At 36.9% G+C, this 19,214-nt stretch overlaps 1 protein-coding gene across 2 annotated transcripts in view; it reads left to right on the forward strand.

The window, feature by feature from the left end:
* The window catches only part of ZNF804A (zinc finger protein 804A), a 195,114-nt gene that overhangs the window by 167,602 nt on the left and 8,298 nt on the right, over window positions 1-19,214 (forward strand). For both annotated transcript variants that reach the window (XM_084798182.1, XM_084798183.1), the window contains exon 2: window positions 5,627-5,770. In XM_084798182.1, the coding sequence (XP_084654308.1) occupies window positions 5,627-5,770 (144 nt within the window). The remainder of the gene's footprint in view (window positions 1-5,626; window positions 5,771-19,214) is intronic.

Here is a 19,214-nt window from a genome sequence, read left to right on the forward strand (position 1 = left end):
TACTGTCTTCAACTCACAGTGTATAGATTCTGTGCCCTAGTATGAAGCATTGCTTGTACTTTTAAGTGTATGGGATTATCTGGGCACATGTTTGGGGAAAGAGTTTTCCAAGTATGCCAAGAGTCTGAGTCTGTGATAATCAAAGTGGAAATATGGCGGGCTGAATAATGGACAGCAGTTTAGTTGGCTGACGAAGATCTTGATAAATCTGGATTTTAATTACATAGTTTGTGTATGGTGTTGAAAGAAGTCATGTCAACGTTTTTAATCTGTCACATAAAATGTGACTAGCTTCAGGTTAGATATTTTCAAGTATGGGCATTTGTCCATATTGGTATTCCTGTGGAGGATTCTGAAACAGAACTGCTCCTTTTTTCACAAATGCTTTCAATTCAAAAATTTGCTAATGCTATATCTTTTCTTTATCTTTTAAAAATAATTTATTCAGATTACATCTCAGTTGTTATCCCCTCACTTTTATCTTCCCATTCCCCCTTCCCTCCTTCTATTCCCTGTAGCTCTCCCCTAGACCTGTGACAGAAGGGGACCTCCTCCCCCACCAATGATCACAGCCTATGAGGTCTCATCTGTTTAGCCTGCTTCCTCTTCCTCTGTGTGCCACCAGGCCTCCCCACCAAGGGGAAATGGTCAAATACAGGACACCAGAGTTCATATCAGAGGCAGTCAGACCCCAGTCTCCACACAAGCATGGAGAATGATCTGTCCATTGGCTAGATCTGAATAGGGAGTCTAGGTTTACATCATGCATTGTCCTTGGTTGGTGCAGCAGTTTGTGCAGGCCCACCTTGGTCCAGATCTACCAGCCTTGATGGTTTTCTTGTGGGGTTCCTGGACCCTCTGGGTGCTTCTGTCTCCCCATTCTTCCATACTTCTCTCACCTGGAGTCCAATAGTGAGTCAGAGCATCTGTCCCTATCCCCTCCTGAGTGAAGACTCTCAGAGGCCATCCATGTTGGGCAAACATCCAACTATAAGTGAGTATACACCATGTGTGTCTTATGTAAGTTTGTGCTAGACTTTAGACAGCTAGAATAGGCCCTGTTAAAATGTGTGGGATGCAGCAGTAACAGAAAACAAAGCAGAGCAGAACAAAACCCTCTGATCTCAGTGTGCTCACATTTATACAGAAATGTTAGTTGAGCTAAGCTACGCGTTTTTTACTCTGTTGTAGGAAAGTAAAAGTAAGAAAAGAGCCAGGTGGAGGATAATAAGAAAATACAGATAGGTCAAATTATCAGACATGATCTTATTCATGACACCTAGTAGGAACAAGGAGAAGATATTGTCATGTTTTAACTTTACTAGAATACTTATTTTGTAATTTAAAAAAAGTTTTAATTTGTTCACTTTACATGCCGATGGTAGTACCCTCCCTCGTCTCCTGCTAGCCCCACCGTTATTCCTTCTTCCCTTCTCCCTGCTCCCCTAGTCCTCAGAAAGGGGGAAGCCCTCCTCCTCTGTCATCTGACCTCAGATTATTAAGTCTCATCTAGACTGCCTGAATCCTCTTCCTCTTCCGCCCGGCAAGGCCTTCCAGGGGCAAGTGATCAACCAACGAGTGGATACCAGAGTTCATGTCAGAATTAGTCCCTACTCTCTATGTCATGGGACCCACAAGGAGACAGTGCTGCCTATCTACTACTTCTGAGCGGGGGATCTAGGTCCTCACCCTGCATAGTCCTTGGTTAGTCCATCCATCTCTGCTGCACTCCTCTACTCCTGGCCTGGATTTGTTGCCCTTTTGTTTGCTTGTGGAGCTCCTGTACCCTCCAGGTCCTTCTGTCCCCCAACTCTTCCATAAGAGTCCCTGCGCTCCATCCCACAGTTTGGCTGTGTATCTTAGCATCTGCTTTGACACCCCGCCCCCCTGCCGCTGGGTGGAGTCTTTCAGAGACCTTTATGGTAGGGTTCCATCCTGTTCCTTCTCTTCAAGTGCTCCTGGTGTCTATTCTCTTTGCCCTTTGAATGAGAATTAAGCATCCCCCTTAGAGTTCTCCTTGGCATCTAGCTTCTTTAGGTCTGTATTGTAGTGAGGCTATCCTTGGCTAATATCCGCTTATATGCGAGTATATACCATGTGTGTCGTTCTGAGTCTGCGTCACCTCAGTCAGGATGATCATTTCTAGCTCCACGCAATGTATAAATGTTGCAAATGTACCACAGTTTCTTTATCCATTCTTCAGTTGAGGAACATCTGGTTTGTTTCCAGGCTCTGGCTATTAGGAATAAAGCTGCTATAAAACATAGTTGATGGGAATAATATGAGATGGTAGAGAAGGAGAGACTGCACTGACTTTGAGAAAGTCTTTGCATCTGAGTGCTGAACACTTAAAGGTCACTTTATTTTTCTTCCTTTTTTATTTTTTTAAAATTGAAAATAATTTCATATCATAGACCATATTGCTTAAGGTTGAATATAAATTAAACTACAATATACTCTATGTCTTGGAGCTGGTTAGTTACCGTTTCTGAGCTTTTGAATTCTCAGTTGAATATCAGGGAAATCATTATAATGAAAATTCTAATATTTTAAATAGGGATTTAATGAATTATCACATCCAAATTTTAAATAAGTCACTGAGCCTATAAAAATAATGAATAAATGTTACCTACTATTATGATTTAAAATTACAATATTTTTCTCAAGTACAAACTAATATTGATATTTTTGAAAGTTACAATTTTCCTAAAATTATTTTTTTCTACTATGTTTTCTAACATTTAGAGATGGAATAAAATTATTATTTTTTATTTTATTTTATTTTATTAGTTTATTTATATTACATCTCAATAGTTATCCCCTCACTTATATCCTCCCGTTCCTCCCTCCCTCCCATTTTCCCCGTACTCCCCTCTGCTATGACTGTTCCTGAGGGGGACCTCTTCCCCCTGTATATGTTCATAGGGTATCAAGTCTCTTCTTGGTAGCCTGCTATCCTTCCTCTGAGTGTCACTAGGCCTCCCCATTCAGGGGATGTGTTCAAATATGAGACACCAGAGTACATGTGAAAGTCAGTCCCCACTCTCCACTCAACTGTGGAGAATGTCCTGTCCATTGGCTAGATCTGGGCAGGGGTTTGAAGTTTACTGCATGTATTGTCCTTGGCTGATGGATAAAATTATTATTCTCTACAATCTTTCAAATCTTTTATACTGCAGAAGTAACAGAATAGCACAACCAGGAAGTAGCTGACAAAGCTGCTGGGACGTGATAGCCAGTCATTTAAACTCATGAAATCATATGTAAAAGTGATGTTACAAGTTTTACCTTTCCTGAGAGGTTAACAAAAATAAATATATCTAATAGTGAATAACCTCCCATAAATTCATTGAGTGAATGACGTATTCATTCATAGATACTGAGTGATAGATCCTGACAAACCACACAAACCATGAAAAGTTTATTATATATTGTGTGCCTAAATATATTCATTACAATAAACAATAATATAAATGAACTCTTAGTTAATCATTAAATTATTATTAAACATGGCATATACATATATATGTGCATATATACATATGTGTATGTTGTGTGTGGCATTGTGTATGTGTTTTGTATGTACATGTGTGGAGGCTCAAAGTGGATCAGATTTCCTTCCTTGATCAATCTTTACCTTCACATATCCACCTGAACATTTTTGGACTCCTATTTTTGTATTTATGGGTGTTTTGCATGCGTATATGTTCATGCCTGATGCCCACAGAAGCCAAAGAGGAATTAGGTCATCTGCAATGTAATTATAGAAAAATTTGACCCACTGTGTAGGTGTGGAGCACTGAACTCAGATCATCTGAAAGAGTAACCAGTGACCTTAAAAGCTGAGTAATGGCTACAGCTATAACCTTTTTTTTCTTAAGATCTCTCACAAATCTGAAGCTAATGATATGTTAGTTTAGTTAGGCTGGTATTGGGGAACTTCCTCTATCTACACTACCCTGGCACCCGCGCCACCGCAGTACTGAGTCGAGGGCATGGGGCTGCGGATTTAACTCATAACACAGCGGGTCCTTCATGCTAAGAGAGCAGCAGCCACAGCAGCAGCCGTGGCAGGGGGTTATTCTTCTCCTTTCCAGAGTTCGAAAGAGCCTTCTTATAGGCAGCCAAACAGGAATCCTCCTCCCAGGTGAAATCCCTCAAGAGGTAATCGCACACAGGAGGAAAAGTCTTAAGGAAGGGAGGGGTGTGTTCTCAGAACAGTAAACACGACTAGCTAACCAAGATAAACACAGACATGGAAGCTGCTAGAAACAGGACATGAAACAGCAAGACAGGCAGGCAGCCCAGTCGGGCCTGGTTCCTACACACTACCAATGCTATAGTTACAGGTATGCCTAGAAAGTCCTTTTATCTCTAAATCTCAGTGTCTAGGAGTATTCTGTACCAACACATGAGAAATAACTCTGTGGTTATTTTCCATATTAAAGAAATTTATAGTATAGCAGTCGGTAATGAGAACTGAAAATGTGGCGTGTGTGTGTGTGTGTGTGTGTGTGTGTGTGTGTGTGAGAGAGAGAGAGAGAGAGAGAGAGAGAGAGAGAGAGAGAGAGAGAGAGAGAGAGAGAGAGAGAGAGAACAACAGTTAAATAAGAGATCATGACTTTGAGAGTGATGTGTGGTTGGGGATATCGGAATGGTAGAACTGGTGGAAATGACACAAATGCAGCACCCTTGTATGACACCTCGTATGACGCATTTTAGCTATAATAAAATCAGCTAGTGTTTTAAGATATAAAGTGTGCTGTGTCTGGCAACAACAATCTATAGGGTCTCAAAGATATAGCCAAAAGCCTTACCAGTTCATGGTTCTTGTTCAAAACCTCACATCTCTGACTATGTTCTCCATCCTCTGGGAGAGAGAATTGCCAATCAATCTTAATTCACAAAAAAGATCATATTATGTGCTGCTCAGTTTCATTATGTTTCTTTTCTTTTCTGTTCTTTTCTTTTCTTTCTTTTCTCTTTCTTCCTTCCTCTTTTCTTTCTTTCTTTCTTTTTTTCTTTCTTTCATTCTTCATTTTAGGTGAAGAACTTAAACAATATACAGAAAAGTATCTCTGTAAGCAATTTTATTGAAATTAAATAAACATCAATTGCTTAGGGAGTCAATTACAATGATAAAACAAGTGCACTTTAGATAAACAATAAACTTATATATATATATATATATATATATATATATATATATTTAAAGAAAGAAATTACCTCAGTTGCATTATATTTATATATATTATATGTTTTTAAAGACCACATCAGGTGTTTGTATTAGCTAAGACTCAGAAGTCTATAGCATAATGAAGTCGCTATTGGAATCTTATTTTTAATGTGACATAGAGTTGGTCTATGTTCAGTTAATGCTTCTTTCTTTAATTTACTTTCTTGCTTGTATTTCTACTGGTATTTTAAAAATTTATGTTGGCTTCATTTGTGAATATTTTGCTTTTTGAAATCATACTTTTTTTTCAAATTTGGTTTGCTGATATTTTCTTTACTGTCCTTTGTCCTATTTCTAGCTCTAATTACTGTATTAAAGTTGACAAGTGTCAAGGCACAGTAGACTCAAGGGAGATTTAATTGTATGCTTCCTTGAAATTTTATGTTTCAGGACTATGCTGAGAAGGAGAACACTATTGCCAAAGCTCTGGAGGACCTGAAGGCAAACTTTTACTGTGAACTCTGTGACAAGCAGTATTATAAGCATCAGGAATTTGACAACCACATTAACTCATATGACCATGCCCACAAGCAGGTAAGAAAGAGAAGCCAAAAACAAGCATTTTAAACTTTTGTCTTAGGATACATTGCTAAGACTATATTAAAATTTCTACTTTCTTTTCTTCAAGTATTCAATTTTGAAGATGTAATTTTGTAATGATGAATCTAGTTTAAGGGCAAAATCGATGTTTGAAACAATGGTCTAGTACTGAAAAAAGTCAAAAATTGTTGTCTTTTATTTTCCATGTTTGTTTTGAAAGCTATAATCTCCAGAAAATGTTCTGCTAAATATTCTCAAATATCTCACATTTTGAAAATTTTTGTTCAACGTGACAGTCGTTGAATATAAATAAACTTTTACATATGGAGGCTTGCTTTGCTTAACTTGTGCTGATAAGGCATTAGTCAATTTAAAAAAATATATAAAATTCCTTAGATTGTACTTATATAAACAAAGACATCTAAAATATCAGTAGGAGAATATTAAGTGACCTGTCATTGTTACATATGTCCTGTACAACCAAAAATATTATAAGGCTTATGACCGTGTTTATTTATTTATTTGGTTTTAATTATTCACTTTACATCCCAGTCATAGCCCCTCGCTTGTCTCTTCCCAGTTGCACCTTCCTTTCCTCTTCCCCCATGGTCCTCCCCTCGCCCTCAGAGAGGGGAGACCTTCTCTATCATCTGACCCCAGCCTACCAAGTCTCTTCAGTACTGCCTACCCCTTCTTCCTCTGGTGGCCTGGTAAGGCACTCCGCCAAGGGGAAGTGATAAAAGAGCAGACATGGCAGCATGGTAGAGACAGCCTGTGCTCCCCTTACTAGGGCACCACTATGGAGACTGAGCTGCCTGCTGGCTACATCTAAGCAGGAGGCTTAGGTCCTTTCGATGCATGGTACTTGTTTGGAGGATCAGTCTCTACCGGTCTCCTGGGCTCAAGATTTTTGGCTCTGTTGGTCTTCTTATGGACCTCCTGTCCTCTGCAGTCTTCCATAAGGCTCCCTGCCCCCTGCCCAAAGTTTGTCCTGTTCCCGTGAATTCATTGGTACTAGACACAACTTCCTGAAAAGAAAACCAACAGCTCAATCTTTAAGATCAACAATTAGTAAATGAGACCTCATGAAACTGAAAAGCTTCTGTAAACCAAAGGACACTGTCATTACAACAAAAGCACAGCCTACAGACTGGGAAAAGATCTTCACCAACCCTTATCTGACAGAGGACTAATATCACTATATATATATATATATATATATATATATATATATATATACACATATACATATATATATATATATCAAGAAATTAAACATCAACAAACTATATAATCCAATTAAAAATGGGGTACAGAGCTAAATAGAATTTTCAACAAAATGATATTGAATGAAAAAAAAAGAATATTGAATGGCCAAGAAGCACTTAAAGAAATGTTCAACATCCTTAGCATCAGCAAAAGCAAATCAAAATGACTCTGAGATTCCATCTTATACTTACCAGAATGACTAAGGTCACAAACTCAAGTGACAGCACTGCTGATGGGAATGCAAATTTGTACAACCATTTTGGAAATCAATCTGGTGCTTTCTCAGAAAATTGGGAGTAACTCTACCTCAAGACCCAGCTATACCATACCTGGCCATGTGCCCGAAAGATGCTGCACCATACAACAAGGACATTTGCCTCAGGAAAGTGCCTCAGGGTTATTGATTAACTATGTGTGTGATATATATATATATGACCTAGTTTATTTACTGGTATTTTCATACTAATATCACTGTCAATTATAAATCCAATTTTCAGTCTATGCTAATGTCTGTAACGACAAATTTAAAGTAGTGACTAGGAAGTAAAGTTGGTGACACTCAGAGGATGAGGAAGCAGGCTATCTGGATGATACCTGATAGGCTGTGATCGTATGGTGCAAGAAGAGGCCCCCTTCTGTCACAGGTCTATGGAAGGGGAATAGGGTGAAAAAGGGAAGGTGGGAACAGAAGAAACAAATGAGGGCATAACAACCAGGATGTAATCTGAATAAATTATTTAAAAATTAAAAAAAAACATTATTTTTATTTTCTAATGTATCTGATATTTGCCATGACAACTTTGTTGTTTATTTAATGATGGAATGTCAGATGTAGCATCAATTTATAATATTTGTCAAACAGCTCCCACAATATCAGTCAAATTTAATTACTGTAAAAACAAAAGAATATGTTTGAACATGTGAACTTGCCCCCATTTTCCTTTAACATTGACTTAAAATAGTACAAATAGGAAAGACTAGGGGGGAAATGATCTCACTGAGTGCTTATGAGACAGTTATGTGCATTGTATCTCACTGTCAATGTTCTAGTCTTCCATACTGACTAAATTATATTCAGGAATGCTGTGGTGGGAGGAAAGTCATCCTTCAATTACACACATGACTGATTAAAGCTTAGCTTAAGGATCTATCCTTGATTTACTTCTTCCCTCTGGTGTGTAGTAGATCTCAGATCACACAAGCAAAGGCAACAGTTTTGATTAAACAATTCCTCTTCCTAGGGATAAGTGATTCTACTTAATAAATAAACTGCTTACCTTGAATGTTGCACAAGCTAACAGTAGTATGAGTTCTTGTTATATTTCTTGGCATTTGTCCATAAAACAAAATACTCTGGCATGCTTTTCTGATGTGATTCTCCTTTGGTTATATTCCTACATAGTCTTACTATCATCCCAAACCTTTGTAATTTTGACTCATTCCTTGTCATTTTCTCTCCTTGTGTGCTTTCAAATAGCCTGGCTATGAACACATTCTGATCAATATATCATGTTTTATACTGTTTAGTACATTTTTAAGCTCTAAAATTGGTATAATTTTTAAAATTGTGTCTATCACTTCAGATTTCTCTGTTAAAATTGATTTTTTTCATTTCTTTGAATTTCTTTAGAATCACTACTTTAATTATTTTTGAAAATTATTTCATATATGTTGCTGTCTCTTTGACTGCTGATACCATTTCCCTTTTGCTGTGGTCATTGTTTCCTGAATGTTCTTTCTTCTGGGCAAGAATTTGAAGTCACATCTACAATGAAATATTTGGTATTTATTCTACTCTTTACAATCTGGTTTTCCTTTTGCCTGCTCCTCTAAAAAATTCCAAGCATCCTGCTTGCTTTCTTTTAGCTTGAACCACATCCTTATTTTGGTATCGAATGGTTTCTTATGTCCAAGTTTTCTACAACTGGGCTATTGGTCAGTTTTTGCTAGTTCATTCCGGAACACGATGCAAATTGAAATATGACTCAAATACATAATTGGCTACTATTCCCTATGAACCTGGGAAGTCCCTAGGACGGGTAGTCTGTTCTCATAGCTTCCTTCATGTGGTTCAGTTATAGTATGTTCTTTACTCAATTATTGGTCTAAGGTGAGAAGTATAGGATCTATTTCCTGATAGCACTTGGAAGAAAGACCATGGAAGACCTGCCCCAGAGTCTGATGTCTTACCTGCAGCCACTAGGACCAAAAGGCCCATCAGTACATCACACTAGAGATTCTGGATCCAGCCAATTGCCACACTGGGTCGATGTGGGTCCATAATATTTTAGGAGGCATAATGGTGGGAAAAGTCAAGGCACCAGACCACTGCAAGAAATCTAGTGGAATGGGGATGTTTTCCCACCTTCCCTCTCCCCCTGCAAACTGTTCTGGAGCTTCATCCTTGGGCTGTGATCCTTTAGTGGGATCTTCTAATGTTAAGTTTCACTAAATAGCACTGAGTGCCAAGACTGAGCGCCCTGTGACTACTACCATGTTCTCTTACAACACCAATATTGCTCCACATTGCACGGTTGAAATGCAAGATACTATTTGTGAAGAGTTTTCTTTGATCAGTAAGACTGTGCTAGACTATTCTTTCCATGGCGCTCACAGACATAAGGATCCACACAGCCTCAGAGCTCACACACTGCAGCTGGTGCGACACAGTCTAAGTCCACCTCACCAGGGTTAGTTCTTTGCCTGATGGAAGAACTAGTCACTGGACTCCAACTGTGCCCAAACATCCATGAGTAGCGTGCTACCTGAGGCCGAGGGACTGTTGGTGTGGTTAGTACTCTAGTCAACCAGGCTGATGAGACCCCCGTTCACAAAGAGACCTGAAGTGCATCATGGGAATGGGGATGCTCCAGACCTATGCAAAGCTGGCTGTGATCCAGATTAAATTAGTTCACAGCATCCAGGTCTCTCTCTATCTGATGCATGTAGAGTCCTAAAGGACTTGTGTCTGCGTTCTGGCTTCTTGCCTGTTTCTGGGTCAGTCATCCAATGTGAAGCCCTTTGCTGTTCCTGGATCCTGTGCCTCAGTGCGGATCCTGGCTTTACTCTATGCGTCTCTAGGCTGTGAGACAACTCAGGGGGCGATTCCTTAATGACAGCTGCAGAACCTCACCGGGCAGACAGCAGCTGAGGAACACATCATTCTCTCTACAAAGAGAAAATTTAACGTCGTGCCAGAAAATCATAGGTTGATTATGACAGACCATTATTTTAAGTTGCATTTCTACAATAGCCATTATTTTGTTGGTTTTGTTTGTTTCTTTGCTTGCTTGCTTGCATTTATTAGGAGCAAAAATCTCTCTACATAGTCCTAACTGTCCCAGAAGTGATTGTGTATTCCAGGCTGGCCATGAGCTCAGAGTGGTCCGCCATCTCTATCTCCAGAGTGCAGGGACTGAAGGCATGCACCACTACATCAGAATAATAGCTATTATTTTTAGAACATCAGAAATTGTTTGATATAAGAAATCACAGAGTTCTTTTAAGGATTGGTATATTTTCCAATATCCTGTCACTCACTATGTGAACCAATTACCCTGCTTTAATTATTCTATGTCCTTATAACAAGTAACATAATTATAATATGTGTTGATTTAAAAAAAAAACAGTTTAAGATATATTTAAAGAAGATGAAGGTCTAAAGGCAATATCCTGGTAACCTTTATGATTCTTTCTAGTTATATATTGACCCAAATATATATTGAGACTTATAAAAGTTTGAAAAAACATATAGTCTTGGTTTATTTATATGAAGAAAATAGAGTATACATATGTGTAGGAAACAAATGTGTTTGAAGCATTTAGTCAAGTGTGCACCTCACACTGATCCTGTTCGCTATTACTGGTGTGGATGTTTTTCCTCATTTTAGTCTAGAAGGTTCTGTCTATCAACACATTATGGTTTAGAAGAGCGAACTTCATTGATCGCTCTAGAATTTCAGGAAAACAAAGTTATCAAGTATTGTGCATGATCAGCAATTATCATTGTGTGCTGTACTTAATACTTTATTTCACATTTTAAGTGATACCTTCTCATAAAATGTGAATAAAAATGATTTTCAGCAGAATATTTTCCTTCTAAATTTTTGTCTCTGAGCTTAAAAAAAAAAAAAGGAGAAAAAAGATCAAAGACTCAGCATCAGGCTAACAGAAAAGATTTTCCTCTAAGCAATTTGACCTATTCATCTGCTGCCGGAGTCAAGTCACACTGAGCTTGTCCACTCACCTGGCAGCCTATTGGCAATTCAGGGTTATTTTCACTGTAAGAAATTTGTCGCATCGATGCAATGGAGAGATAGAACAGGAATGATTGCTTTAGTGCTGGAGCCCCTCAAACATCTTGATTTTTGCTTTTGTGGCTGCAGTGTGGCTGAAATACCTCCCAAAAGGCAGTGAAGTGACCTTCACCTCAGCAAGTCAGGGCGCAGAGTCTTGCAGTGTGCTGTTTTGTTCTTCCCCAGGGGAAGTCAAGGTCAGGCCAGGTTACTGGAATGTATTATTCCTGCAGAAAATTCTGTGACTATGAAAATATAAGAGCTTTATTCACAAAGCTGAGTATTTCTTAAATAATTTAAAATGCTGTTCAGTGACACTTCAGAAAGAAATTGCTTCTTGATAACTGTGTTGTAAGCATACAAAATTAATGATGAATTGGACATAACATGTATTTTCCTTGTCTATACTATGTGTTTCAACCTCATACTGCTCTTTTATTGGTTTAAATCTTATATTAGTATATTTAACATATTTATTTCATTTTATTTTTGATATTATAAGTTAATTACATTTTTCCCTCTTTTCTCCATGTCTTGCCAAATACCTCTCCCTATACATATATATACATATACATATATACATATATATGTATATATATATATTCCTATTAAGACCTATCTGATTCAAACAATGTCACTTATATGGCCATTTTCAGGAATGACTGTTTGGCACTATTGGCAACCAATAGGCATGCTCTGCTCTGGGGAAGATCACCTCTCTCACTCACAGTTTTTCTTGGTTGTCTATAGGTTTTGATGTAGATTCAGGCTTTGTGGGTTTTTCTCCCTCCGTTTTGGCATGGTAATCAATGTCATAGTTTTTCAGCTCATGTTTGGGCAGGCATGTTCCTGAGGTTTACCGGTATAGTTTCTGGTGATCCTAGGAGTCACAATATCACAGAAACCTCCCTGATCCTCTGGCTCTTACAACCTTCCCACACTTTCTTCTACAGTGCTCCCTGAGCTTTAGGTGGGGGGATTTTGTATAGATTTATGCATTGGAACTGGGCACACATAACTCTGCATCTTGATTGGTTGTGGTTTTCTGTAGTGACATCTGTCGGTTTAAAAGAGAAGTTTCTTTGATTTATTATATTTTTATAAACTATATTAAAGATTTTTCATTTAGAATAAAGAAAAAACTTATAGTTTGCTGTTTCACAGCATTTGAGCCCCTCAAAAGTGGTAAGCCCACAAAATTTTATATTATATAACATGATTAAAATGTACATTTTTGACATTCTTCTTTGTAGGAATTATCTTTTTTTTTCTTTTTATTAGTGTTTGGCTTGAATATATGTCAGGTACCTATAGAGGCCAGAAGATGTCAGACCTCCGTAGTTATAGATAGTTGTAACAACGAGGCAAATGCTAAGAAGTGAACCAAGGTCTTCTACAAGAAGCTGAGCATCTCTCTACCTCCATGCTTTGATATTTCTTCTTTAAAACTACTTGTAAATCACAGACAACTAAATTTTAAGTTTTATCTTAAGCGAAAATCTGATTTTAGACAAATGTATATATTTTAGCATTTCAATGGAGGTACATTTTATGAATTTTCCCACACTTGCTTTTAAGCTGAGCAGTAACTTAAATGAGAACTGCCTCTGCAGGATCATCTATTCGAATAATTGGCCATGACCTGGTAGAACTGTTTGGGAAGGATTAGAAGGTGGGTCCTTGCGGGTGCGCTTTGCTGTTTGAGAATCCCAAGCCATCCAAGTTGGTTCTTTCTCTTTCCTTCTTTCTTGTGGGTCAGATGTAAGTTCTTAGCTACTGCATCAGCACCATATGGCGCCTTCCTGCTTCCTGGTCCCCACCATGATGTTTATGGACTAATCCTCTAGAGCCAGGAGCCTGAAATTAAGTGGCTCCCTTGTAATTTCATTTGGTCATGGTCTTTTATCACAGCAATTGAAAAGTAACTAAGAAAGTCTATTCTCTTTTTTCACATTATAAGTAACTTATCCCTCTCTTACAATGGAGGATTGACACATTAAGTCAGTGGAAAATGGATGGGAAGAAAGGCTTGTATTTTCCAAGTATATATTAGCACACATTTTAAGAAAAGATGACAAGAGAATACTATACCTATTTATACTGGTTTTATTTTGTGGGTGTCAATCACTGAAATCCAATAATCTATTATTTTTATTTTATTAATTTATAGTAGCACATTCTTCATATAGTTTAAAATATTTTAAATTATATTCTCTCTCTCTCTCTCTCTCTCTCTCTCTCTCTCTCTCTCTCTCTCTCTCTGTCCCTGTTGCTCTTTGGTGTGTGTGTGTTGGGGGAGGTTGTTATATGTAAGCAGCAGTATTCCTTTGCCAGTGTGTTTGCTGAATTCAAAGGACGACTTTTAGAAATCAGTTATTTCCTTCCCCCTTTTTTGAGGCAGGGTCTCTCTTCTTGTTTCTGGCTCACACCCAATGAAAGATGCTGGCCCATGAGCTTCCAGATGATTCTAGGCTCTTTTACAGCAGTTGAAGAAAGGCTTTTCGTATGGTGATGAAGCACAGTCATACAGCAGGCACACTGACATAAAGACTCTCCACAAAATAAGGGTAAATCTGGAGACCAAAGTTCTACCTATGATTCTTCTTTCGACTTCTCATAAAATTGCAATGTGGTGATTCCAGATATGTACCACGGCGTCTGTATTATTTAATGCAGACTATGTGATGGAGCCCATGTCATTAGGCTTGTAGTACAAATATTTTTACCTTCTAAGCCTTCTAAACAGTGTTTCCTCATAGTATTTTATAACTTTGCTGGTAATACCTTTGGAATCGCATGCCTTACATGCCTTCTCCTTTATTTTTATTATAAGTTGCTAATTATCATAAGTTAACAAATGTGTTTCTGGTGATATATTTACTTTGAAAGTAATTTATACACTTGTTACTTGCCTTTCCTTTTTAGAGTTATTTGTATTCTTGTACTGAAGAAACCGAGAAACTTTCTGGGAACTGTCAGTAATAAAATCAAAATTATTCAGAAGAAAATTGGTTCTGAATAAAATACATTTATAAGTTTAACATTATCATAATATGTGGCTTTGATACCAGTAAATTCTTGAATATCAGAATACACTTAATAATACTTTTGACTTCTATAGAAAAGAATATATCTCTTCAAGTGATAAACATGGTTTATAACAAAGAAAGTTAATTGTACTTCAATTATAGAGAAATAATTGTATTTCAATTTTAAAATCATCTGAGAAAGATGGTTGGTCATGGCACATGACTTTAATTCTAGTATTTGGGTCAGAGAGAGGCCAGACTGATCTACAAAGTAAGTTGCAAGATAGCCAGGGCTACAAAGACAAACCCTGTCTTGAAAAGAAAAAAATCACCTAAGAAATTAACAACAACAACAACACACATACACACACACACACACACACACACACACACACACACACACACACACACACCATATATATCCATGTCTTGTGTAGTCCGACCTCTTATTTCTCTGGTTTGAAGCTTTCCAGATGATAGTAACATGAACATGGGTCATAAAGAAAGCAGGCAGAGGCTGGCAGAGGGTTACTGCTTTCATTACTCTTAATGATACCTGTGCGATCTACAAGATACAGGACAACAAATAAAAAGCATTCTCTTGGATCCAAAAGAAGGTTTAAAATGCCATCCAATGGAGATGAAGCAACGAACATTGAAAATGGACAGATCACCCTGGTTGATATTTCTTCTCCAGGCGAAAAGCTGAAGCAGAAGAGAGGTATTGGAGGATCGTAGGACAGTTAGGGACCCTGAACAACCATTCTCTGCTGCCACTTCCCCCTATGCTGACTTGAAACTCAATGCCAAATCAAATTCCTAGAAGACCATATTTTAAAACGTCTCTTAGTAGACCAACATTCTATTTAAATATTCCATATTTAAATAGATTTTATTTAAATATTCTCTCAATTCTGCCAAGAACCTTTTTCTTATCCTCCTGTGTGATTCAAAATAAAAATAAGGAAAATTTGAAAACTGGTGATCATCACAAGTTAAGAAGAGATTTCCAAAGTCAGGCTGGAGAAGAAAACTAGACGCAGAGTGTCAATTAGACCAGAGATAACCAATACAAAACAGACTTTGAACCATCAGAATTAACTGCTAGTTCTAAATCAAGGGAAAAAATATATATAACAGAACTTGTCTAGTGTTGCTTCGGAACTCCGTTGTATCTGTTATTGGAAATGTTAGTGTAGTTGAGGGATAGTGTGGGGATCTTGGCATGCAAAGGACATATAAGTGTCTTTACTAGTAACTAAAAATAGTATGAACTGGAGTAAGGTAAATAAGTAGGGCACATTAAAAAACTTAGCTTTTAAAAAAATTTAAGTAAAAATACTTTCAAAGGTACCGTCCATATACGAGCTTGAATACTATTTATCTGATATTTTTCTACTGAGCCAAATGAAGGTCAACAGGGTGACAATTAATGCAGAAAATAAGAAAGTAAATTGTATTTTTATATCTAAGACATCAAACACTATTCGTTTCATTCTCCACAAATTTTAGTCGTGTTTTACGGTTAATTAAATTGTTACTTTTGTTTTTCTTCTCTTTTTTACTTTTTACACTATGACTGACTAGATATTTAGATGTTTCTAAATGCATCAATTTTTGATGAGTACAGTAAGAGTTTATGTTATGATTATGTTTACTAAACTTTAGTTAGTAATTGGTGTACATAAGCCCAGACAACTTCCTGAACATACCTCAACTAATTATATGTATTTACATATGGGAAACAATTAATGTCACAGACAGAAAGATGGATTTGTAAATATATATTAATATTACATATATTATATGTGTACAAACATCTTTAAAATTATCCTTCATTGCTCTAGGAATAAGATATGCTGGGATACAAATCCATATAGTTTTCACACTTTGCATTTGGAGGTTTTATCAGTAGTGGATATCTCCTGGGCTGGCAGGGTGTCTCAGTGGGTAGAGACATTCACCACTACAAAGACAGTTAGAAACAAAGGCTATAGCTGTACATCGGGTTAGTTCCTCTAGAGAGGGAAAAACATCTGTTAATCCTCAGTTTAAAACCATCTATCAAGGCTATAAATCAGTTTAATAACCATTCATTAATATTTTGAGAACAATAAAAGGGATTTATTTATGAAGCTTAACATAGATTCTCAGGAGAAATTATGAAGACTTCCTGTTGGGGTACTATATTTTGCCAATGAATCTTGGGTCTTTTCCCAGGGAGTTTAGTTTTTTTAATGAAAGAATTTAAGAATGGGTGGAGAAGGAAACATGATGACTGTTATTTAGTTTAAAAGGAAACACTTCAGGGCAGACAAGGTATAAATCTAGGCAGCTTCCTGTAAGAGAAAGATGGAGATATGAAAGAAAATGCTGTGTTTTGTAAATAGCTGTATGGTAGAAAGGATGTGGAGAAACTTTATAGATAAATAGTGAGAATGCCCAGATTGTCTCTGCGAGTCTGCCCAGGCTTTGACAGATTTCTTAAAGAAGAAAAATGGAGATTTAGTAAAAAACCAGGGAAAGAATGGATTACGCTTTTCTGAAGAACTCAGAGGAGCAGGTGCTTTTTTCACCGCTGTGCGGCTTCCGCTAGGAGTGAGTACACGGAGAATGTGCCTTTTTGGGAGGAAAAACGGTGTTTCCTTTGGGAGACAATTATTGCTCCCAGCTCCTCAGCATCTTGTGTGGCGGCTGGGCCTTCCTAAGTAGTGTTCTCTTGCCCAGGTGACCCGCCAGCCAAAATGGAATGTTAGGTCTCAGAGGGAAAGTCCCTCTGTGTCTGTTTAGTGTTGCTGGTATATAATTCAATTCAGAGTAGACCACATGGTATTGTATAACTAAATTTTTAAAATAATAGCTATAGAAATCTCCAGTCGATTTAATCAATGATATTGGACATACTGATATCTGTTGAAAAGCCAAAAGTCTTATGAACATCTGGGACAATGTACTTACTATGATTATGTAGAATGGACATAGAATAGAAAATGACTTTTGTTTCTGTTTTAAAATACATCTCAGTATTTGAGTTTAATTTTCAGGTACTATTCTTAATTAACTAAAAATTCTAGTTAAAAAATAAATCAAATATTGTTTTATTGACTATTAAAGTAACCTTATTTACCTTCGAAGATAAATAAGTCATGTACATTTTCACACTATTACTGTGTGTGTGTGTGTGTGTGTGTATTGTTATATTGTCCAATATCACAGTCCAGGAAGTCTTTTAATATGTAACAGTTTTGGCATTAGATGCATAATGTATATTGATAAAGTTGAACCACAAATCAATCATCCTTCAATTTTTGCTCATTCAAGTGGCTTGTGTCTTGAAAATAATCATGTCCATGACCCTTACAATCAGGTTTCTGTTGCTCTCACTCTACTACTAAAGATCTTATCCCGATTTTTGTTAGCAAATTTTCAAAGCCTCCCATTGTAAGAGGAAGTTAATCACGGCCATCCGGTGCCAATTCAGTCTGATAAGCATTCATAAGCACTTACAGTGCAGCAGACACTTCTGATCCAGCACTTAAGAAAATGAACTCAGTAGTTGGAAAATCAGTTTTAGACAGAACACACACTGATTGCCAAGACTTTTATATTAGAATTAGAATGAGGTTTTTATCCACAAAGAGAACCTTGAGTTAATGGAATCTGGAGAATGAGGGGCCTTGGGGAGAGATATTGTTCAGATCTGATATGCCATTAAGAGATTAGATGCTTTTAAAGCTGCCAGGAGAAAAGTCCAAGTGATACACACTCATGATAGTAATGGGAAACGAAATTTGAAAAAAAAATGCTTAAAAAGACTTCCACGGTATCACTCATCATAATGCCATTGATTAAATAATGACTAGAAGGAAATTACACCTTGAAGTCTGATAACATCCACTAGAATACCATCTCTAAAAAATGTATTTGCTAACATTCTAATAGATCGCTTTGCACAGTGCATTTCAAAAATGTTAAATTGATTTAGGAAATGGAGATGCTGATTCTTTGAGGCTGTTACCTCTCTATAAAGAAAAAGCATACTTAAATTTTAAAAAGCCACTGAAACAGTTTTTGATAAAAGCAGTTCTCCCAAATTCAAAGCATGGTTCAAACTTTTGAAAGGAGTACCTGTGGATTACACAATAACAGTGAAATATGAAACTATTAGCAGATGTATTGACAGAAACAGGTAATGATTTACTTATAAAGAAAGAAATCACTTGAAGTTGTTTTTACTAATGTTCTAAATGGATTCTTTATATCATACAGACTAGCTCTTTCCTAAAGAACTGTCACTGAAAGTATGTCATAGAAGATAAATGCTAGAGAAAACTTTAAATAAGATTAGAAAAGGAATAGAGCTGAAAACAACCACTGAGGGACACACCAAGAAAGTAGAAATATATTTTATTCAACTACAATAGGGGAAGATGTTTTCTTCAAGGCTGTCAAATATAAACAACCAAAACACTAAGAATGTAACATTTATATAATTCCTGGTTGTGTTATGGTTCTTCTTCCTATAGGTAATCTATCGTATATATGTGTAACAATATAAACGTATATGTACAAAAATAAAATAATTTATTAAAACATCTGACTTGATACCCTATGAGCATCTACAGGGGGAGGAAGTCCTCAGTCACAGTCATAGGGGAGGGGAGTAAGGGGAAAATGGGAGGGAGGGAGGAATGGGAGGTTACAAGGGAGGGGATAACCATTGAGATGTAATATGAATAAATTAATAAAAATAAATTTAAAAATAAAATAAATAAATATGGCTTGAAATAGCAAAAAACAAAAACAAACAAACAACAACAACAACAACAACAAAAAACATCCTAA

The sequence above is a fragment of the Acomys minous genome, assembly GCF_964271855.1.
Source record: "Acomys minous genome assembly, chromosome: 10".
NCBI lineage: Eukaryota > Metazoa > Chordata > Mammalia > Rodentia > Muridae > Acomys > Acomys minous.